This window comes from Sinohyriopsis cumingii, chromosome 9 (assembly GCF_028554795.1).
Source record: "Sinohyriopsis cumingii isolate HCF-2022 chromosome 9, ASM2855479v2, whole genome shotgun sequence".
Classification (NCBI taxonomy): Eukaryota; Metazoa; Mollusca; class Bivalvia; order Unionida; family Unionidae; genus Sinohyriopsis; species Sinohyriopsis cumingii.
Genome location: NC_142969.1, coordinates 92,021,443 through 92,046,639, shown reverse-complemented (window position 1 = coordinate 92,046,639; position 25,197 = coordinate 92,021,443). Strand labels below are relative to the sequence as shown.

General features: G+C 35.7%; 1 protein-coding gene across 1 annotated transcript in view; it reads right to left on the bottom strand.

The window, feature by feature from the left end:
• The window catches only part of LOC149792238 (uncharacterized), a 40,357-nt gene extending 15,778 nt beyond the window's left edge, over positions 1-24,579 (bottom strand). Inside the window, exons 1-9 of the mRNA XM_089969546.1 lie at positions 24,450-24,579; positions 22,806-23,149; positions 20,645-20,780; positions 18,996-19,167; positions 18,517-18,602; positions 13,359-13,489; positions 12,378-12,535; positions 8,467-8,659; positions 5,727-5,970 (exon numbers count right to left, since the gene is read on the bottom strand). Of these exons, the coding sequence (XP_089825672.1) occupies positions 5,727-5,970; positions 8,467-8,659; positions 12,378-12,535; positions 13,359-13,489; positions 18,517-18,602; positions 18,996-19,167; positions 20,645-20,780; positions 22,806-23,149; positions 24,450-24,510 (1,525 nt within the window). The 5' untranslated portion in view covers positions 24,511-24,579. The remainder of the gene's footprint in view (positions 1-5,726; positions 5,971-8,466; positions 8,660-12,377; positions 12,536-13,358; positions 13,490-18,516; positions 18,603-18,995; positions 19,168-20,644; positions 20,781-22,805; positions 23,150-24,449) is intronic.
• Positions 24,580-25,197: the final 618 nt, after the last annotated feature.

Below are 25,197 nucleotides of genomic sequence, written 5' to 3'. Positions count from 1 at the left end.
AGACATGACACAAATGTATTGCACCAGGTTGTAAAGGTTACACTATATGAGGTATAGGGAGCGTTATATTATCTAACAGTTTCCACGGGAACCGATGATTTGCAGTTCTAAACTTACTTAATGTTTATATATATGTTCTGGTAATGAGAAATAGATCTTTTCTAAATCCAAACTAGTTTAAATAACCTGTAATTAAGACCTTTAGATGACGTATTGATGTTAACTGCCCAAGCTTCTCTGTATTGATCATTTAGTGCAGGGGTGCACAACCGTTTTTCGGTCAATGGCCAGATTGTATTTTCTTAGACCATTCGAGGGCCGCAAACACTACGCTACATGTTTTATACAAAAGCGACTTGGTAAACGAAATTAAGGTTGTAACAAACTACTGCTTGACATGAAGGTTTTATATAATTTTATTTTTAGTAGCCCAATGGATTTCTACTTTTTTTAATAAAATTAGTGTTAGGGGCCAGATTTCTGTATTGTTTTAATTTGCCATGAGGGCCGGACAGAACACGTTCGCGGGCCGGATTCGGCCGGTCCGGCCTTGTTGGGCACCCCTGATTTAATGGTTAATTACCGAGCTGGCTAACCAATTAACTGATATAAAACATTGATTTTCCCATACGTAAATTAACCCAGCATCATCTAATATCAACTGTACTTCAAGTTAACTATTTCTTGTCTTACGAATCATCAACAACTGGTTTGTATAAGAGAGAATGCGATGAGATACGTTTTCACATAAACGCTAACCCAGTTAGCTCAATAGTTTATCATGCAACTTTTAATGTTAATAATTAAGAGGAAACGCCACGTTCGCCGTAAACTATATATAGAGGTGCATATTGTAGGACACTCAATTTAGATCTAAGGAAATAAAGACAAGTTTTACGACTATATCAGATTTCACAAACACCAAACTTTCACAAGCACATGTTAAAATCCGAAATATGGTTGGATCTAACAGTAACTGTTTCAGTTTACAATCTACATTGTGCATACGAATTTTAAGTAAATGCATACTTTCTTTAGCTATGGAGACTAGATTATTCAGGCTCTTATATGGTACTTTGTAAAACCATATGGTCTCCGTAAGATCTGGCGCAATTTATACCAGACGTACCATGGACACCTGGCCCACCACATGTTGTATGCGGATAAAATGAGAATGAAACCCGTCTGAATATATCCCCATTTATCATACAAAGCTAATTTATCTTTTGCCATTCACAGAATTTGTGGATAATGGACGACCATTTCAATTTAAAATCAGTCCATCACGGGATCGGTGAATATAGAAAAATGTACAAGGGTGTTAACAGAGTAATTTACCAAGTGAATTTTGTCACTTTACAAGTAAGGAACAATAGCCAGATTGCAACATGTATATGCTAGACCCTGAGGCTAACTATTCGTTTCATAAATGTTGCGAGTGTAAGCCGACATCAAAAAGACGGGTGGGAGGTCAGTTGTATGGCCATATGAACTTGTTGCGGGCGCCTTATTTGGCGCGTGCGATTCGTAGGTAAGTGGCATGAATTGCCGGTGTTGGGCTCAAAGGAACATCAAGTGGGGGTCGTAAATCCACCCTTGACAGACTGCCGGGGAGTGGGCAATGTCTACTAGTTATGTAGACCATGGGTGAATCGACATCCACTCGGAATTGAGCAAGGCGTGGCCACCATTGGAATCGCAAGTTTAAATCTAGTGTCTTGAAACTAAACGTCAGTAGTCGCTAAACCATCTTGCGGGAATTACATAAGGAAGTTATAAGCTACTCCGACGTCATTCGAAATTGGCGGGAAACATTGTTATTCTGGGAATTACAAAGGAGCTTCGGACAGGTCAGTTACTCATTTGCTCGATTGTCGTAATCTAATAAGGCAAGATACTTGTACCTTAATTATGTGCAGTATGTATACTTCATTACTAGAATCGTTAGTATGTATAATTACCATTTGTAGGGTTTGATCCATTTGTAGTGTTTGATCTACATGCATATTCTGAGATATGAGAAATGTTTATGTAAAGAATTAATACTGTAATTCGCTATTTGGTTAATTCTAGTAACCTCGTGCATTTATTCATGTGATATTCTAGATTTGCAAATGTTGAATTATAACTTCGTATAATGGTTGCAGTGTGCAACATTAGTTAAAATGGCTTTTTTTTTGACTATTTGTGTATACTTTGTAGAAGTGTAATGTACAGAAATGCGTCTGATGATATGATATTCTTCTGTATAATAAGATTGAGAATCTATATATACCGATGTGATGAAATATATTGATATATGCATGATAAGCAGCTGATATCGTTTATACCATACCAGAAAGTATGGGTATTTCGATGTTCACGAATTCGTGACCAAAGAAGATAATGGCTTATCTGATGATAGATTGTTGTTTAGTGTGAGACTCAATAGCTAGAGGAATATACTAATGTCCTTGTGTATGTTCGGACAGGAAGCTTTTAGGGCCCGGGGGAGCTGTAGGAGACAGAGAAGGGAAATACCCTGGTACAGTTGGTCCCGAGTCTCTGGGAAACAAGAAAAGGAGAGAACTGAAGTGGAAGGTTGAAGGACGTGATTGTTGGACTGAAGGAGATCTGGGTACCAGTCAAGAAATACTACAGATGAGTAGAAATACAGGACAGGAGGAAAATCCAGCACACTAAGTCAGATGATGAAATAGACTGTCACCTGGTCGGGTGAAAGACGAGTTTTAGAGTTTTGAATATTGAATTTCATTTGAGGAAGGACTATCTGTTATTGAATGGCATTACATTTGTTGTTTATTTCAATTCCACATTTTGTGTATTCAGTAATTTAACTGTCGGCATCGTTGACTGGAGGCTCGGAGATTTGCATCTCTATCACTACTTCAATTTCTAACAAAAACGAGCCAGGGTGGGTCTTCTGTAATAATTAAAGATAATACTGGGAGCACCCCACTCCAACCTAAGGTAGTCTACGAGACCTTTACTAATTTCTTTTCCACAAAACATATCTTTGGTCAATTCATTCATTGGCTCTTCTTTCGATAAGCGTTTGGACGAAAACTTAAATAACGGAAACATGATGTTTAACCAATCACATATATGTATCAGCCACAGAGTAAAACAGTCTAAACCATGGCAAGTATTTACAATTTGAAATAATACCTTTCTGCCCTAACTGCAATGTTAGACAAATTGCGAGTTTTTGCTGCCCAAGAAAAGTAGATTTTGCTACGAGATGAACTATGTTTATATATTACGACTGCCTGAAAACCAACTACCGGTTATTTTTTTAAACGGGTGACCAGTGGATCTTAGGTTTCCTTGATATATTTGCCAACGATGTGAGTTTTGCATAACTACAATAATCTGTCTTTTCGGTCGTGGAGTTAACGTACCCTGTAGTTTCAAAATAGCATCATTGTAGGAAAGGCAAATAGACGCTTCGTACGATACTCTTACTGTACAACCTCTGAGAATTATGAGAATATGCAGGCACCTGTATTCTGCCAAAACTGGACAAGGCTATTTATTTATCAGGATGAATGGAACGAAAAGAAACGTATCAACATCGAAGCCTTTAGTTTCTTGATGAGTATGAGCTTATAAGGAATGTCTAGTTCTCTTCAAGGTTATATATGGTGTCAGTATTCTAACCATTATGCTGTAGTCATCTAATTAGTTTCTTTTGCTTATATCCCTTATATATAATACTCAGTAAATTGTACCAGGTTCTGAATTTGTTGGAGGCCACTTACCTGTTACAAGGAAGAAAAGACATGCTGCCACAACTAGCGATTTCATGGTCATGTTCGCCGCCATAGCTTTGTGTGTTGTGTCGTGTATTAATTTATGATGAGTTCACAATCCAGGCTATCTCTCGTTTGCTCGAGTTCATATCAGCGAACACAACTATCATGTTTCACCAATCCCACACAGATATTATCATTAATCTAGAGCATGCTAACCCTATCTTGCTTCAATTGTAAAGAAATAGACATTGCAATTTTATTTCTTGAAAACAACGGAGCTTGCTATAAGACAGGACGTTTGATTTTCATATCACGATAGCATAAGTATTAGTTTCCCAGCTACTTGTAGAATGATATAGCCGTTTACGATAAACATACTTCAGATGTAACAAATGAAGATCCTTTCATTAATAATATTTTCTCAAATGATGAGTACAGACGCTTTTACATATATGTTACATGGATGAGTAAGAACTGTTGTACCTCTATCTTTCATGCATGAGTACAGACTGTTGTACCTCAATGAGGGTTACTTAATAACATTGTTAGAAGTGGCTGACCTCAGGCGGCATACATACTATCTAGAACAACGTGTGCAATAGTTGATTTATGAAGCATCGCATAGACCTCAAATTATTTTGGCGGTATTGGTAAATTTGCCTAATTCTAATGATATTATAAATATATTTAATCAAGGAAACTAACTCACAATAACAGTAAAATGTAAGGCTAAACTTATTTAATTTTCCCAGAATTAAACAGAAACTAAAACAATATCCTGCAACATTAGTTTTAATTGCCTTAGCCCAACCATAGTACTAAAATTACGAGAATCTCTAGAACTTTAATGGAGAATGAAAATTATTGGGAATTATTTCTTTCTTGTAAATTTGGTCAAGACTGAAAGTAGCACAAACGTTCCGAATTTATAAAAATAAATATCCGATTTATTAAATGGACAATACTAAAAGTTGTACAAAAAATCCCTAAACTCAAACGTAAAAAATATTAAATAAAGTGGAGACAAAAAGGATGTATAAAATCAAACACCAGCATTTCAAATACGATCCAGCTCCTACTTTCTGATTGCAATCCAATACATCACATATACTATCCAGCAACAATGTTTCAGCTATACACCATCCAATACACGCCCTTACTATCCGTATAAAAGGGTAGGGTTTAAAGAAGGAGAATAAATCGCACAAACATACTATCCAACATACCACGTATGCCATCCAACATCCTATGTACACTATTAAACATTCATTTGTGGAGCGCTAAAAATCCCACACGAACTATACGAAGATATGGGTATTGTGTACAAAAAGATGAAATATACTATCCCAACATACATATGACAGCTAACACACCATATACACTAGCAAAAATGACTTAATTAGTGTATAAAAATATATACTTACTATCAAAATAAAAGGTTAGAATGAATAAAGAGATCAAATCTTATAAACATACTACCCAGAACATTATCTATACCACCCAACACCCATGAACACCCAAAATTCTCGTTTATATTGTTCATAATCAGACACCGACTATCATAACACAGGAGTAGTGTGTAAAAGAAGATGAAATCGCACACATACACTATCCCAATATACCTATACCTTCCAACATCCATATGCACGATCCAAAAACGCACTATGTAGTGCCTGCAATCAAACACCAGCTATCAGAAAAAATGAGTGTTGCGTAAAAGAAGGAGGTGAATTTGCAAAAACATACTATCCAGCACATCACTTATACCATCCAATACCCCATACACACTAACCAAAATGCCATGTGTAGTCTCTTAAATTACTAGAAGAAAAAAGTATAGGTAAAACAAATAACAAACACTGATAACTAAGTAGGTTTTTTAAGCAGATTTTAATAAGTTTAATACAAAGTATGTGGTAAATAAATGCTTTTCATTCACCTCCCTGTTTTTTTTTATTCATAAAGCATGTTATAATCGTTCCTTGAAAGGTGGTGCCGGCAAGTCGTTGCTCAGACCGTATATTGCACATTCTTTAAACTGACATGGACTCTCGCGCCAGGCATAGCGAACTCCTCTGATGTGTAGGTCATGCCCGGTGCAGGAAGTGACGTCAAGGTTGAGAGACACAGATTGATGGGAGGTTATGTTTACAGCGATCCATCCTGTAGTTAGAGGGCATTCGAAAGTAGGGTCTAATGAATGCGAACAGCAGATCTAGATTTACAGAAGAAAGACTATAATGAACTTCAGCATGCCTGAATAAAATTGTACTTTCAGAACACCGAAACCTTAATTTAACAAATCCGATGACTGTCATTTTAGGTCCATTTACATACCTCCGAGAGCAGGTGGAAGGTGGGAGGGGCGAAAGAACGGTACACATTAGCTTCGAGGTTACATATAAATAATAATAATAATAATAATAGTAAAAACATCAACAAATATGTTTCTTCTTCTTCTTCTTCTTCTTTTTCTTCTTCTTCTTCTTCTTCTTCTTCTTCTTATTATTATTATTATTATTATATGTGAATGTGTGTGTATCACATTAAAACTACCAAACACTGAGATAGTTTCAACAGAAGAACAAATATCGGAATGAATATAACTTAATCAAGAATTATTGAAGAATAATTAAAAAGCATTAATTAAAAATCTGAAATTTGATACTATAAGCTAACTGCGCTCCGTTGCTTAAATGGATTTGATGAAGACAATATCATCTTTTGACTTGCAGAATTCTTCTAAAGCATGTAACATACCTACCAAACGAAATCGTCCGTTTTGCTTGCACTGTATTTGTTTTAAAGAAAATCTTTCTCTGTTTTGCATGCGCATTACCAAACAAAAACGTCTTTATTGTGAAAAATGTTGTATCTTAGTATAAATATTTATCCTTCAAAAGGTTTCCTTACCGAATCATTGTACAATAAATCTAGCTATGTTGCAAGCAGTGAGCTACTTCAGTCACATACAGAAAAACAGTTTGGTCAATTCATGAATACTATCGAAATGTCAAATAACAGTCATAGGTAACAACGATTTACGAGTGCACTTTGTTTTTTTTTTTCTTCTTTCTAATTTACAGTATTTTATTTGTCACTTGCCGTTATAGGATTTTTATACATATATTACAGAGACCAGCTAATATTGGCGAAATATTTAACGATTCCACGCATACTTAGTGATCTTAGTATAATTTTATTTCCTTGTTTTCTTAGTTTATACACATTCCATTTTGCTCTCAACAGTTCAACCCCTCATTACAGTTAATTTTACAATATATAAACCTAATTACCCTAATCAGCTTGATGTGGATGCCCAGTCCCTAGTGCATTACCTTAATCAGCTTGACGTGGATGCCCAATCCCTAGTGCATTACCTTAATCAGCTTGACGTGGATGCCCAGTCCCTAGTGCATTACCTTAATCAGCTTGATGTCGTCATCCAGTCCTTATTGTATTACCCTAATCAGTTTGATGCAAATGCCAGTCCTTAATGCTATACCCCAATAGGCTTGATGCGTATGCCCAGTCCTTAATGCTTTACCCCAATACGCTTGATGCGTATGCCCAGTCCTAAGTAAATTACCCTAATCAGCTTGACATAAATGCCCAGTCCTTAGTGCATTACCCTAATCAGCTTGACGTGAATTCCCAGTCCTTAGTGCTTGACTCCAAACAGCTTCATGTTGATACCCAGTCCTTGCTGCATTACCCTAATCAGCTTGATGTGGATGCCCAGTCAAAATGCTTTACACTAATCATCTATGATACTGATGATTTGTCCCCAGTTTAATTATCCGATAGTCCTTGAAGTATATGCCCTGTTCCCAGTAATAATTCCTGGTAAAAAGCAAAGCAGATACATTGTCTATTTTCCTAATCAGCAATGATACGATGGCTCTCTCCTCATTTCATTAACTAATCAACTACGATGTGGATGATTTTTCCCCAGTTCATTACCTAATCAACTACGATGAGGATGATTTGACCCCAGTTCATTACCTAATCAGCTACGATGTGGGTGATTTTTTCTGAGTTCATTAACCCGATCAACTATGATGTGGATGATTTGTCCCGAGTTCATTACCCTGATCCAATATTTTGCGGATGCTTTGTCTCCGATTTATTAACCTAATTAACTAAGATGCGGATGATTTGTCCCCAATTCATTACTCTAATCAACTTTGACGTGGAAGTTGTCCGCAGATCATTGCCATAATTCGCTATGGATCAACCATCTGTGTCAGTTTAAAGCTTAAAACTGCACTCCATTAATCAGTAAAACGGCAATGATTATCCCAGACACTAGATCAGGGCTTCACGTAGGGTTTAAGTAATGGTCAGGTGAAAGCGTAGGGAAGAGTAGCTTGAAAAATACTCCCACTCTCCAGAGGGTTCCAGTTAATATTTCGATAATGTTTTTATGATATCCAGCTGTTGAAGAGTTATCACGGGGTCTGATCGGCAATAATCTATGTCAAGTTTACAGTAATTAGATTTTCAAAATGTTTTAAATATAATAATGAATGAGTTCACACCCACACCGGTACCAACACACGCATATATTCCCAGACGTAAGGATATATATATATATATATATATATATATATATATATATATATATATATATATATATATATATATTATTTGGTTTTGAAATGGCGACAATTACTAGATTATCACCTTTGCCAGTTTGAAATAAATTTACCTCAAATCCAGTGTTGCTCCTTACATCGAGCGGGTTAGTGTTGTCCTGAAAATAAATTGCCATAGATTTTCCTTGGGAAATGAAAGCAGCGGGTATTGGGCCCTGGATATTTATACCCTTTTCTCCGTACGCCACCGACCTTGCTGCCATCAGTAGTCTGCTTGCCACGTCTTCCTTGTCCCGAGGATGAATCCTTGAAACATAGTACGTGATCAACATCTGTGCTTTGAAAACAAAATGCGTTTGCAGTGTCTCTACCGAAACGAATGAGAAATCACCAGAATATGTAACTCTACAATCGTATGTTGGGCTTTCCTTCAGCTATATTTGAAATGCGTAGTTCACTATCTTGCTTGGCAAGGATTACAGCAAAGTTGGACCTCAATGGGTTTGTTTAGGAGATAAATAAATACTGACGAAACGAACAAAATCAAGAAAGAATCAGGAAAGTAAGGTTTGATTGATTGATTTTATTTTCAACGGCGCATCAGCACTGTAAGGCTATTTAGCGCCAAACAAAATGTTATATGTTTAATCTTTTAAATATTATGATAAGTCTCATATCGACCAGCGATATTAAAACACAAATAGTTGAAATTAAAACGGTAAGATGGTAACGGTGAAAAATAAAGCTTCCCGATCAACGGAAGATGTAAATGTTGTATGTTAATGAAAAATGATGAAAAGGTATAAAAAAGGGACGGTATATATATTGCATAAAACTGCACAGGGTGACAGCATAAAGGTTAGAGTTTAGAGTAAATATTTATTGCTTTCAGGAACTCTATAATACGAGTGATGTTTATAGTATTAAAAAGTTCTTTCATGTCATGCACTATGTAATAACGATCGCGCGTAGGTTGCAGGTCAAAACACTTTATCATAAAGTGCTTAACAGTGAATGGTTCATTGCAAGAAATGCACTCTGGTGGGTCTTCACCTTTAAGTATGTAGGAATGGGTGATATAAGTATGACCAATTCGGATTCTTGCAATGACTACCTCCTCCCTACGCACGGTTCTGTAGGAAGGAGCCCATTCTCCTAGAGTTGGTTTGATTGCATGAAGTTTGTTATTCACGGCATCATTCCATGATGCCTGCCACTTCTGACGAAAGAACTTTCTGATACAAGGTTTAAAATCAGTATACGGTGTTTTAAAATCAGATGGTTCTTGCATAAGGGCCATTTTAGCAGCGCGATCTGCTTTTTCGTTACCTTTAATACCAATATGGCTAGGTAACCAACAGTATATTATATTGTGGGAGACACTCAGCTCGGTATTTTTGACGAGTATGTTTTTCAATAATGGGTTCTCCAGTTTTCTATTGTGTAGTGACTGGCTTACTGATAGCGAGTCGGAGAAGATGATACTGTTTAAAATATGTTTCTTTTCTATATTTTGCAGAGCAAGGTCTATTGCTCTGATTTCGGCTGTAAAAATTGATGTTCCATTGGGTAAGCAAACTTGCGTTGTGAGATTTCCACAAACAAAGGCTGCAGCAGCCTTTTCCTCATCCTTTGATCCATCAGTGTAAATTTGTGTGTAGTTTTTAAATTCGGTGAGGAGTTCATGGTAAGAGTTGTGGAAGACAGAAGGGTTTGTTTCGGATTTTTTTCCATCGTGTAGGGTAACACGTACTTTTGGTTGTTTAATTAGCCAGGGTGGTGTTTTGGAGATAGACGTTTTCTGAATTTTAGAAAGATCTATATTTGTAGTGTCAAGGCTGGATAATATTCTGATGCCAAAGGAAGGTATAGCGTTTGGTTTATTTTCGTATAAAGTTTTGTATTTGGGTCGAAAAACAGCCGAAAAAGCAGGATTCAGAGGGTTTGATTTTAATTTGAGAGCATACTGTGGGGAAAGCATTTCTCTACGATGTGGTAACGGTGGTTCGTTCGCTTCAGCTAGAAGGCTTTCACACGGGGATGTTTTAAATGCTCCCAGAGCCAGTCTTATTCCTTGATGATGAAGCATTTTAAGATATGACTTTCGGGCTGAACCATACACAACGCAACCATAGTCTAGTTTGGAGAGAATAAACGTTCTATATAAATTGAGTATGACTTTTCTATCAGCACCCCAGTCAGTGTGCGCTACTACTTTAAGTAGGTCAAGTGCTTTTAAGCATTTGGCTTTCAAGTTTTTTAGGTGTGGAATGAAAGTCAGTTTTCTGTCAAAGATAATGCCCAAAAATTTTGTTTCCTCAACAACTGGAATAGGTGTTCCGTCCAGCGTGAGTTTAGGTTCATCGTGGTGTCGTCGTAATTGACAGAAATGCATGCATACCGCTTTTGATTTCGAGAATTTGAAACCGTTCGTACTAGCCCAAATTTGAATCTTGTTGATATTTTGCTGTAGTTGTCTTTCAATTGTATGCATGTGCTTTGACCTATAACATATGAGAAAATCATCAAAATATAGTGAGCAATCCACACCAGGAGTCAAACACTTGGTGATGTTATTAATTTTGATATTGAAAAGTGTCACAGATAAAATACTGCCCTGGGGCACACCCATCTCTTGCTCGTGCAGATCTGAGAGAGTAGAGCCCACTCGTACCTTGAATTCTCTGTCTGAGAGGAAGTTGGATATGAAAGAGGGCAGACGGCCTTTTAGACCTAGATCGTGCGGGTCTTTTAGTATCCCGTACTTCCATGTTGTGTCATAGGCCTTTTCTAAATTAAAGAAAACCGCTACTAAATGTTCTTTCTTGACAAATGCATCGCGAATGAATGTTTCTAATCTAACCAGATGATCGTTGGTGCTCCGTCCATAACGAAAGCCACTTTGGAAAGGAGATATTAAATTGTTAGTTTCCAGGTACCATACAAGCCGAGAATTGATCATTCGTTCCATTGGTTTGCACATGCAGCTTGTGAGTGCAATAGGTCGATAGTCGGTAGGATCTTCGCTATCTTTACCTAGTTTGGGAACTGGTATTACTGTTGCTTCTTTCCATATCTTAGGTAGATTACCAGTAATCCATAAATCATTGAAGAGTTTCAAAAGAGATGTTAAAGATGATTCTGGAAGATGTTTTAAAAACCGGTAATGTATTTTTTCAGGCCCAGCGGAAGTATCATGGGCCTTGTATACAGCCTCCATAAGTTCTGATAGTGAAAACAGTTGGTTGGATGTGAATTTTAAACGTGACTTTTCTTTCTGAGTTTTCAATTTTTGGAAGGCTTCGGAATAATTAGATGATGAGGAATTTTTAGAGAATGTATCAGCAAGAACATTTGCTATGTCACGTTTTGAGCTAAAATTGTTATTGTTCAGTTTCAGATGTCGGAAAGAATTGTGTTTTCTCTTTCCGTTTATTTTGCGGATCGTGTCCCAAACTTTCTTAGTTGAGGAACGAGAGTTTAAAGAGGAAACATATTTCTTCCATGATGCTCGTTTACTTTCTTTGATTGTGCGGCGAGCTTTGGCTCGGAAAATACGATATTTACTTAAATTCTCGGGCGTCGGATGTTTGTTAAATTTTTTCAAGGCTTCTCGGCGTTGTCGTATGGCTTCCTTACATTCCTTAGTGAGCTAAGGTTTTAGGGTTCTTTTACAGTTTGTTGAGGACTTGGAGATAAATTCTTCTGCAATGTCGGTTAAAATAGATGTAAAATGCTGAATGGGGTCGTTAACATTGAAAACTGTATCCTCATTCAGCCCGGAAAGTAAGGTAAAAATGTCCCAAAACTTTTATATATATATATATATATATATATATATATATATATATATATATATATATATATTAATTCTAGACAAGTCATTTAACGAGTATTAGCAGTATAAATCCAAGATCACATGACAGAAGCCAGAATTTGTTGAAATTAGGAAGTAACAAAATCCTGTATTAGAACTTCCGACATATACTTTAAACAGTGCATTGAAACTAATGTCAGTACTCACGTGCCGTATGGCGAGGAAAAATCTGGAAGGTCCATAGCAACAGCCATAAAGACGTTTTCCATCCTTACGTTGGGAACGTATCCGTAGTGGTTCGTCTGTGCCCACCTCAGGTCAGGGAACCCGCCTATATATGTAGAGTCGTTACGGTTACCTGCCAGCTTTAACAAAGTAAGTGGAGTTGTTGACATGATATGTTGACTTTAACTATGGGACTTTCTCTTGTCAGATAAACTTCTGGTTTAATATTATTTATAGTTTAATGTACAGCAGCTACCTAAAATAAATTTAACTGTATGTATACATTATCCTTGTTCCTCAGTTGCAGACTCAAAACACAGAACATCCTTTATTTTTCTTCTTCTTCTTCGTCATCTTCTTCTTCTTCTTCTTCTTCTTATTATTATTATTATTAGTAGTAGTAGTAGTAGTAGTAATAGTATTTCTAGAACTACAATTAGGTAGTACTTATAGTTTATCCAAAACATAAAGTTCCAGTTAAAGAATGAAAGTAAAGTAGTACAGCCATTATGACCTGTCTGCGGTTTTCTTCAAACAGCCAACATTCAATATTCTGAAGAGCTACGTAACTACTTCTGTCTCGTATAGTTACTTGCAGTTGCGACATCATTGGACCCAGAGGTACCGAGACTACTTATAAGACATACATGTCTCATTTTTGATTACACATGTATAAAATTTATCTTCTTTAAGTTCTAAAAGTACAAGACGTATAATTGATGCTAATTACGTTGCTTTGTGATTGTTGTTTTGAGAGCGAGAAAGTCTAGTCTCGACGTAGTGCTCCCCAGTTTATTTGTTTTCTTCTCAGTAGATAGATATATAGACAGACACAGACAGACAGACAGATAGGTATATATATATATATATATATATATATATATATATATATATATATATATATATATATATATATAGATAGATAGATAGTTAGATAGATAGATATTCAACTTGACATTTCACCTGAACAAAGCCAAATGGAAAATATTTATTTGTCTCTCCATTTGACGCTTTGTTGAATTTCTGGCGCCAGTCATATATCATCGATTCAAACTGACAGGCATATTTGTAGGCACGCCCGGCATTGGCTTCACCTGTGGATAACGCAATAGTGTGTATTAGAGCAGGACGTACTCAGCAACAGCACCGAAACTTTTCATTTTCAATAACACAATATACGATTAAGCTGCGTTTACATGTCTATACTAACAGACCATTTTTGTCTACTATTAAATGTAGTGAGACGATTCTAAATACCATGTTGGGAGAAAAAAGCGTAAACTCCTCCCTCTCTCTCTCTCTCTCTGCATGCTAGAGGAGACATTGCATAATTAATTTAGAAATAGAAATGGATGAGACATCAGTGGCAAACATTTGGAGGAAACTTGGCATGAAATGAAAAGCACTGAATGTTGGCTTAGTCATGATCATTCAATATACGATTAATTCTGTAAAACGAGCCGTGGATAACCCGTCGTGCTTTGCACAGGGTTCGTCCTATGACTTCGATGAAGTGTTTGCTTATGCAAATCTGTTGTGCAGGTCGCTTGTATTGTTAGCATGTTATGTAGTCAAGTAAATCCGTCTTTATCAAATAGATTATACAAAACGAAACATATCGAGTACAATAATTTGTATAAAAATGCAAGAGTACTGGCGGTGTAACTTAAGCATACGAGATAATCAAAACTGTTAAAGAATTAAATTCTTTCTGTAACAAATGCAGACATGAAGTATAAAACGTTTTCTGTATTTGCAGGAGATCAAATGTTATTGTTAGTGAGGAGAAAGGTTAGGAACTCACGTACATTAAACACGAATATCACTGTTGTAAAATTTTGGGTGTGTAACAGTTGTTGCTTAGATTTTAAACTTTGTTGTTGTTGTTGTTGTTGTAGGGTTTAACGCCATTTTTCAGCACACGATAGGCTATTCATGGCGGCCAGTATTAATGGTGGAGGAAGAACCCGGAAAAATCCCGGAAAGAACCACCGACCCACGAGAAGCTACTGGCAAGCTTTCTCACATAACCACATTAGCCGAATCCGAGACTCGAACCGACGCAGACAGAGGTGAGATGGCAGTGATCCGTAACGGTGAGCGCTTTAGACCACTCGGCCAATCGGGGCCCCCTTTTAAACTTTGTAATGTATCGCAGGGTATAACTGTTGGAATAAATAGTTGCTTTGGGTACGTTTCAAGTTCATTTTTTTTTAACCTGCACCAGAAACAACTCAATGTTTGACATAGTCATTGATCCAAATACTTTATTTTATTTTCATTCATGTTGATTTTGTTTTTGTTTGTTCGAGACTTTCGCTAATTTGTTCTATATTCTCCACAATGTTAACATCTTGCTCTTTCTAGCAACATGAATAATTCGTTTCAACTTACTATATTAATAAACAAACTGTCTAATGTTGCTCTCGGAATTTTTTTTATTAAATTGATGCAAGGTAAATATTTAAATTGCTAACTAAAACAAGTGCTGATTGAAAAAACTGTCTTGTAAATTAAGTTACTGAAAGTAACAATCTCATAATTACGTAACCATTAATAGCTAAATAGTAAATTTAGGTCAAATCGAAGCTCACTAAAAGTAACTAATTGAACGTAACAGTTATTTACCATACTAATGAATAGTAACAATATTCTTTTTACATAAATGGTGGATACAAACAAGCATGATATGGCAGATATATCTGTTGCTGGAAAGTCATATTGTAAATGCAAATCTAAATCGCGTGTAGGAAGTGTGATGAGAAAACATTTGCTCATGAAGACGAAATTCTCATGTCTATATTAATAGCAATGTTTGTTTACTTTATATGGATTGTGTTATATATATATATATATATATATATATATATATATATATATATATATATATATATATATATATATATATATATATATATATTGTCGCTTTCAGCTGGACTTTCAATATTCAACAGTAGATACATAGTATGTAAATGAGTGAAATAGTTAAATATGTATTAACAGTTGTTAAAAAGCTATAATGGAATCTGCTGAATACACATCCGGTACATCTGGAACACAGCTGAAAACATATTTCGTAATAATTAATCAAACTTCCTTCGACAAAACAATAAGATTTTCTGTAAGTAGTCTTATTAAACTCAGTTGAGGTTGTTGGTATTTTCGAAGATGGACTAGTTTTATCTGCGTATCACATTATGAAAATAAGTCTACAAATCAAAGCATTTGTTGAAAAGGCAAGAAGCTGTTTTGTGAATCATTAAATCAAAAGAAGCGAAATAACAATAGCAACAGATATTGTAAACAATATTGAAAGAATAGCAAGAGACATTCTGAAACAATACTTCAATGCATATAATGACACTTAAAAAAGCGAAGAGGTCACTATTACAAAAGTGAAAATTTGTGTGTTTTATGATTTTGTCTTTCTGTTTGCAAATTGCTGAAGCAAACAATAAACTTGTTTGAGGAGATCATTGTCCATTTAATGACCACTATAGTTTTGTATCAGAAAATATTTCCTCGAGCTTAATGGCAAAAGCTGAACAAATTACAACAGCTCATCCACTGCGGTTTCTACAGTGTACTTATTTTGTACATTGTAGTCGATGTTTGGTTACACTATTTGCCCCCTCTGTTGTTATTGGTCAAAAACTAATGAGAAAGAAAATAACATTCGACTAAACAATTGATCAGCCACTATTCTTTTGTTGAAATTTGAAAAATTCCGTTTCATGCGCTTATTTTTGAAGGAGTGTTTCAACGTTTATTAAGGCTGGACACGGCCTATTAATTAATACACATTTTCGTGGTGCAATATGAATTGCGAAAGACTTATTTTATGTTTAACAGCTGAAGAGAAGTTATCAGCAAGCCTAAAATATGTGGAGCTTCCAACAAAAACAATTGGCTTATCAGCTGCGATACGAACTGAAATAACAGACAATAGTTTAGTGTCACGGGAATGACAATCTCTATAGTACTCCCTGTTCCGCGAGATAAGGCACCGATTGCCCTGTTAGCATGTACCAGCCCGCATACTGTCTCGAATAAGCGCCTAGCTCGGGAAATTTAGTGGTAAATAAAAGCATTGATGTGCATCAGATACAATCGCTTTACCACGCGTTAAAAATCTCTATAGTTAGACAACCATTCTGCAATTCTTCGACAGACATCAAGGTATATAGGAGCTATTATTTTTAATTGAACATTCAAATATATACCAAATAGAACATGACTGCAACTCCCGGAGCCTGCGTGATACTATGAAACAAAATTAAATGAAGAAACACTACGATAATAAACAAACTAGTATCCACGTAAGATCATTTAAGAGAGAAAGAGAGAGAGAGAGCTTTCTTTAATGCTTTTGCATTCACTCGTAGATTAGCAGACTATCATAAATGTCCGACGTGGCACAATAATTATTTTGGTCACATACATAGTGCACGACACTGCGTGTTACGTTCAACACACACATCCACACACACAGATATATATATATATATATATATATATATATATATATATATATATATATATATATATATATACCACGAGATGTATAATTCTTTCCTTAAAAGAAAACGAAGATTGCAGCGATTCCTTTTAATGTAAATTTTTTACAACCAATGGTATATCAAAGATACAGCGTACATACTATACATATATTTTATTTATATCACTTACAATTACACAGATGTGAACAAAGTTAAGATTGACTACAGGCAAGTGTATATTGACCGAGTGATTGAACTCCTTACATCCCTACCGAGTGTGTCCGCTCTAAAATATAGTTTTGTACCTTTTATGGCTATTCACCTTTGCAAATTATTGATAAGTTGATTGGTTTATTTTGTTAAGTTGCTATTTTTGTTCACATTTGCTAAATTAATATAAAACACACGGTTTACACATGCAAGATGGTTTTAATGAAGAAAGCAGAGCACCACAAGTTTAGTTTCTTGAACACTGAACGTTCAGCCATTCACGTACGTGTGCATAAAAATGAGTGTGGAATAAAAATTAAGCGAATGACAAGCCAGCAAGAGGTCATTAAAACATTTTAATATATTTACTGTAGATCTAAGTCGTTATTCTGTTTTACTTTACTTAACTACCTACCATAAAATCCCCCCTCTCTCTCTCTCCCTCTCTCTCGTAAGTTAGACTTAACTTTTATCTTAATTCGTAGGTCCATAGACATCGTCGTATGACACACACGAAAACCCTCTACACTCCTCTTTTTATGGATGCCCCTCATATCTTGCTACGATGGTCCAGAGAGAGAGAGAGAGAGAGAGAGAGGCGACCCTTCCTCATTTTCATATATATTTACGAAGAACCATATTCTTATAGGTTACTTTGTACAAGTTTATTTGCACAGTTTTCATCGAGTCCAAACTCTTTTTCTCAGTCACTCCCCAGAGTCTGTGTATTTTGTCCCTTATGCATGAGAGAAGCGGGGGGTGGGGGTGGGGAAAGCAGAAAGGATTGCGATGAAATTGTGTACCATGTTCAATGAATTTAGAAAATGGGAATTATTATTACTTTTTACCGTTATTTCTTATACGTTACTAATGATTAATACTTGGAAATTCATCATAAATCTATTGGCTTAGAATAGACAGCACACGTTTGTAAGATTATTTATATATGCGTATTAATGCTCCATGGGCAGATCACAATTGAATATACCAATAATATTGGTATATCAAATTGCTTTATACTAACATTTAAAACCCATGTTAAAATATGCGTGACATATATATATGCCTGCTGGATTGGGTGTCATTATTTTTCCGACAGATTATTTCACAGCAAACAGAACATTTACACGAAATGATAATGTATGTGACCCATTGTTGTGGATCCAATTTGGGCTTAAAGTACTCAGTGACCTTCGTAAAGAGTTAGGGTTGTCTGTTTTCCTTTCAATGACACGCATTTTATTTGAGGTAATTGCTTTAAACGATAAATGAGATATGTACGATCAGGCACTTATTACAAAGTCGATGATTGAACAATTGCAATCAGACACCAGAATAAAGTCAAATATGAACCCTGATGACCATAGTGCATCAGATAACCAGCTTCATTTTCATAGCGTGTCCTGTCTTACCTTGGTACCAAAGAGCTCCATATATCGTCATCGGTAAAAATGGATTAATCATGGCATTCCACAGCACACTGTTCTCTCTGGGGCCTCTGGAAGATATTTTCGCTGCCTGTTTTATTGGTGTTAATTTGTGACTGGTCAAGCCGGTAAAATGAATATAATGACATGCATTGCAATGTATATCTTGGCAATGTTAACAGATTAGTGGTGCTGTGATTCTTCCGCTGGTCAAATGAATTTAAGAAGACACGCTGTCATAGATAACTCGTCAATGCTGACACAGATTAGTTGCAAAAAGAAACTATTTCCTATGGAAGAAAGCTTTACCGTAACTTTATTGACAATTAACCAGAGCGTTCCATGTTTATCAACTTCATGTTTATCTGATAGGAGAAGACAAAAATTACAAATTATATTTATAAAAAAATTCTTATAAGAATCAATCATTCTTATATTTTCCCAGAAAATATTCCAGACCATACCTTGCAATTCTCTGGCTTCCGAATGTACAGTTTGCCAGAGCTTCTGGCGATGACCAGGCTTCAATCGGAGTCCCTCCCCAGGCTGATTCGATTAGACCGATGGGTCTGTTGATATGGGGGTACAGATATTTACCGTACAACCAACATACAGCTGAGAAACCGGCAAGAGTCGCTGTAAACAGACAATAAGTCATGCATTACTTTAATTCTTTCGAAGTTATTACAGTTTTTAAGGGGAAACCGAGGAATAGACAGACCTTAACGTCACGGGCCTTAAAACTGTCATGCATTTCACACCCTATTAGCATATGTATCGGTACGAATAGCAGTGTGCCTTCAGGAAAGCAATATGTTGAGAAATGGACATCATGTTTGTCCACGATCTCGGTATAAAATGTCCTGAAAGTAAAATTCAAAAGTCTATCATCAAGAGAGGGGAACAAATCTAACTGACGTTGTGTAGAATTTTCAATTGGATTATACGCTCCCTTGGTCTAGCAGCTGTTAACGCACCTTACGTTCAAAATAAGCATCAATTCCATATAAAGGCAATGATATTGTGATAGTAATGTGGCCGGTTTAAAAATATTAAAAAGCGTTGTTATAAAATTGATTTGTTTCGGTTTATATTTATTTCAGTGCTAATTTTATTATCATTAAAGCCGACCCCACTTTGTTTGATCATGCTTAAGCAATGAGTCAAGTGAAACGTTCATTAAAGAAAAGAAAGGCGTACCTTTAGCTGGAACAAGTCCCCACACGATATCTGATAAGCATAGGATTTAGTTTAAACAATCTGCAGTTATCAAACACAAAGCTGATGTGGCCAACCGTGCCAGTTAACATGCTAAAAATCGAGAAGGTATTGCTTCAGGGGTGCCCAGTTTTAAACTCTTTTATATTTTCTTGGCAGTGAAACTGACCCATGTCACGTGGTCTGATGACTATACGTAGACAGTTTTCTTCTGGGAAAAGAAGTTTGTTAAATTCGAAATTAGGGGCTCCTAAATAGCAACCCCTACCTGTACAGTGTCAGCTTCCTAAGCAATGATGCACTAGAAGTAGCACGATCGAAAGACTAAGATACCATGTGATTTTAACACCATGTTTGATCATAGGAGTCGGCACAGTGGGACCCATAAAAGGAGAAACCTTACCTAATCTATAGACAGTCCAAAAATACAGAAAGGTCTGGAAAAGTTATACCACATGATATTTGAAGTTGAAGTACCAGAAATAACAATACAGTGGTTAGTGAAACCTTAGCAAGAACACCGAGGCCAGCTCTGTTACAAAACAGATCACTACCCTAAAGCTATCAATATCGCCGAGGACAGATCTTTTACAGAAAAATCACTAGTCTAAACTGGAAAGAAACTGTGTGTGATGTTTGAAATTTTTTGTATAGCTACGGATCTAATGACAAACGACTAGCTAGAAATACCACCAAAATGGTTATAGAAAAAAGCAGTTTAAAAAGAAATATTTACAGTAACCGGTGGGTTTATTGTACTCAGATACAAAAACTACTTTGTTCCCAAATGAGAGAGAGCTACTATTTTCATATAATCTTGCAACGTGAAAGACTACAAAAGGAGAGACAAAAGGATGAAAGAAGAGAAAAAATTATAAAACTATTAGATTCTTACTAGAATTTGGTAAATTCCAAGAGGATGCTCGTGAAAGATCGGTGAGGGGAGTTTTGGACGTTGTCAACGGCGTTTGGAACGTTCGAATTTCTGTAAAGTTTGCAGCTTCTTTCAGTTCCTCGGTGCTGTTCAAAACCTACAAGAAAGAAAGTGGGCGGAAAGAACGAATTTGATACGGGATAGGAATATTTTCCTGTGCCGTGCCAAATTATTTTTTCCCACTACTTGGAAAAAAAATTATGCGGTTTTGTATTTGTTACATATCCACTTTTCATTCACACATTCTTTACCATTGTTTGATAGATTCTTTTAAAAGATGAATTAGACATTTGAAGTTGTATTAAAGATATTGTTTAACCCTCTAAAAAAAGATCCCGATGTACGTAACCCGGGCTAGGTCTAGATATGTACTGTGCAGTTGCGTCTTATGTCTGTCTGCATTTCACACTTTAACTTTGAATCTTAAAAATGTTGTATGGAACATATTAATGGATTTAAACTGAAATCACAGGCAAGTGGATTTATTTACTTCTGGGTTTGAAGCAATCAGTTTTCACTTTCTTAGACTCTACATTTTGAACACATAATCAACTTCCAAGATAATGATGATGCAGCGTTAATGATTATATCTCCGTCTAGCATTAATAACATGTGAACTAGCTGTTCAATATCCATTTGGATATAATGTTCAAGAAAATTAAATATTGTTCTGTTTTCTTCTCTTTCTTTTCTAGGCGAACAGTCGCAAGAATTTAAAATGTATGCAGACTTCCTTTTCTGTGCTCCAAAGATGAAAAAGTATCAACAACATTGTAACAAGATGTAATTCTTTCAAATTTGCACCAGAATCAACATAACTTCTGCTCTCTGTGATACATCTACCTTCATGTTACAAATGTTTGTCAGTTGTATTCTCAGATTCAATAAACAAATTCTATTGTTCAGTAATATCTATATACATATTGAAAGATCATCCTTTTAAACTTACTATGGTCAAAAAACTAGTTCCATGGACCATATTTTTGAAACTAAGAAGCTGAAATTATATTGGCAAGTTCTGGTATTTTGGATGCTTTCTACTGTGTAATGTCTCTTGGGAATGACAAATGGAGTAAATTTTCTTCCTAACTTGGGGAAATATCTAACCATGACTTGAATCCTGATATGATTCCCTGAGTCTTTCTGATTTTGTCTGGGATTTTTAATATGTCAATTAAATATTTCACTGGCAACGTGTTCTCTCTCTCTCTCTCTCTCTCTCTCTCTCTCTCTCTCTCTCTCTATGATATGTCTGGTTATTTTGCACACCAGCCTCATCTCAGAACTCCTTGTCAAATATTGTCCAAATTACTGTTGTCCACGTGAGTTACGTCTAATTTCTCGGCACTAGATACCGTGAAATCCCCATGAACCGCCTTCGCTACTTGATGTACTTTCCCACTATCCCAAGCGTGAAAGGCAGCCATCGTCACCGACTATGACCGCATGACGTAAAATTACAAACACGTGTTGACATTTTTGAATAATATAAAACGTAACGCAGTAAATATAAGTGGGTTCTTTTTTGTGTGAATATTTCAAGTTGTAACAATAGTTCCAGGATTGCTGTTGGGAACGGAAATTTAAGGTGTGCGTTACGGAATCACAGACTGAACATCTGTATTGAACGCCAGATCAGTCATGCAAAATTAAATAGACATATAATAAATTGTAATATTTACTTCAAACGGTTGAAACGTAAAAGAAATTTCTACAATACGAACAATCAAAGGGACCAGCCATTCAAACCGCTAAACAGAGCTTACTATTCAGGATAGGCTGTTTTCCCATATTGATTCTTTTGTAACACTAGAATTAGAGCTCAATCATATTAAGTGCTGACCTACAATTTGACCTAAAGTGCAATTGTTTAAAATTATTTCCCTAATATTATTCCACGTGTATAGTTTGAAAGACGTATTCGCAGTTGAGGCAATGAAGCCAACTCTACAGAAACTTTGTAAGTTAGAGAAATCATTACTCATTTTAGGTCGTAACTATAGCCATCTATTGTAAAATCTTAATACTTGCATTAGCGAAATAAAGTTTTGAAACCTAATTCAATTACAAAAAAGAACCCAATAAGAAACGTTCTGTTATTTTTTTGTTTTCTGTATCTTACATGTCCCATTGTAAATCCCATGTTACTCTGACCAGAACAAAACCAAATGTCGCCAAATAGAACGTCACTAATTTTTGCAGACCCTTCACTTGAAGATACACGTATGGTGAAAGGCCCATTGTTTTCTTGAACAGGAAGTGTAGCCTTCCATATTCCTAAAGATCCACCATGTGGGTCCGCCACGACGGTTGTATTGGCTACCTCGGTGTTGTTTAGAGTCACGTGGACATAGTCTCCGATTTTGTGGGCAAATCCCCAGACGATTGCTCTGTGCGGTGTTCCCTGCAGAACCATATGGTCGCCGTACGATTTGGCGAAGAAGAGCCCAGACGAGCCTTCTATATCTGATCAACAGGAAGAAATGAGAATGAATACAACATTCAAATGCATGTTTTAACAAACACATATGAGAGACCTGGTTAACTATATTATAGGTTTCTTTAGTGAAGAGCGGTTTTTGTTACAAAACTGAGACACACGATCATGCAAAAAGCAATTTCGTTCTAAAGAAAATATTATTCAGGTTGCATTTTCTTTAATTGATTAGTTAAATTGGTTTTCCCATAAAGAAGCAGCAAGTTAAATGAGCTTCATACGGATTATAGCCTAAAATACGCGCATAAGAAAACATTTTCATTAATTGATAGATCAAACAGAGCATGCATTCAATCTTTTATATTGGTACTATGCACTACTCAGTCTAAAATGTTATTGTATGAACGTAATTTGCATTTTTAAACAAACAAATTGATATAATATAAATATAAGTCTAACGCCAGCTTGTTCATACGTTTTGTATCATGACGAAAAAGTTGAAAAAAGAAAAATAAAACAATCTCGGACACGCCCCATAAGTTTCAATAGGGGACGTTGATTCCCTTATATTTCAAAGGGCTTGAAGGCAACAAAAGTTGTCAGTGAATATCTCTATAACACGTGCTAATACCACAAATATCTATTTTCCAGTCAATACAGGCCACTCAGTCATAAGACAAATTTCATATTTGCTGATTTTTCTTTCGTCATATTAATATGATACGCCAACATGCAAGTCGTAAATCGGTATTTCAGGACAACTTACCACAAAACAGACACCAAAGACCTAACACACAAAATATTCACAGTCTCTAATTACTAAACACTTGTACATGAAAAATCTCTACAATTCCTGATATTAAATAATTCAGGTGCCATGGTACCAAACTAATTTCTGATGCCATAAGTCCAGTGAATTCGGTTCAGCAACAATGATATTTGTGAATACGGTTTCATATGAATAATGCCTGTACCTAATTGGCTTACTACTGGGTTTTATAAATATCTTCCTTGCATCGATTTCCCCTAAATGAAACAAATAATCAGTCCAATGTAACAGAGCAATAAACGGCTATTTAAATACAAACAGCTTATACCCTATATATATATATTGCAGTATTTAAAATGTGCGGGTAATGTACAATAATGCACAATGGAAACTATAGCGTTTTACTGAGTAGGAATTCGAGAAAATTAGATGATAATTTTGCGGGGTTTCTTTTTCGATGCAGTCCTGAAACAAATTAAAATTGACATATTTGCATAAATTTCAACTCAGTTTACAGCTATCGGTAGACATATTTTGGGTAAAAGTTAACAAATGCTCACCGGTTAAAATAAGGTATAAACATAAGGCCACAGTGACGGATTTCGTAGATGCGTTTTCCATTGTTGTTAGGACGAGCTATGTAGTGTATTCAAGTTTCTAAATTTTGAACTTATCATGCTTTAAAGTCACGACATAGATAAGACATGTCGTCTCTAGCTGGTCAATGTTCATACTAGCAATGGCCGCATTCCACATTAATGCAGATTAAAATAAATACAATTGCATGGTAAGTTTTTGGGTCAATTCGTTCCGGACATAGCAGGTTCTTGACCAAAGCTTCATAGCCATCACATAAACACACCTCAGACTAATTCAAATCTCAGTCAAGTTTAGAAATTATTTGATCACCAATATTGACTCTGTCATGTATATTTGAATAATTATATCTGGCCTAATATATATTAATTTCAATTAAAATGTTTGTTTATCAGTTTTATTTTTTTAAAATCTTTCATTACTTGTTATTGTATTGTAAATTTATTCACGAGATGATACCTTTTTCAGAAAATAGTTTGACTATGACTGTTCGTTTTGTAAACACCACGTGTCGATCTAGATCCTGAACTTGATTCAACGTTAGTAGCAACCACGTAAATAAGTTCTATTTTTATTTATGAATGATAGATTGTTGTCAAAGTCATGACGGGACTACTAATTTAAGATGTAAACAATATTTTTAATTTTTATTTCTTAGAGTCAAATAATTGCTTTTCGTCTGGGACACACTAGGTGTACGTGATCATTAAC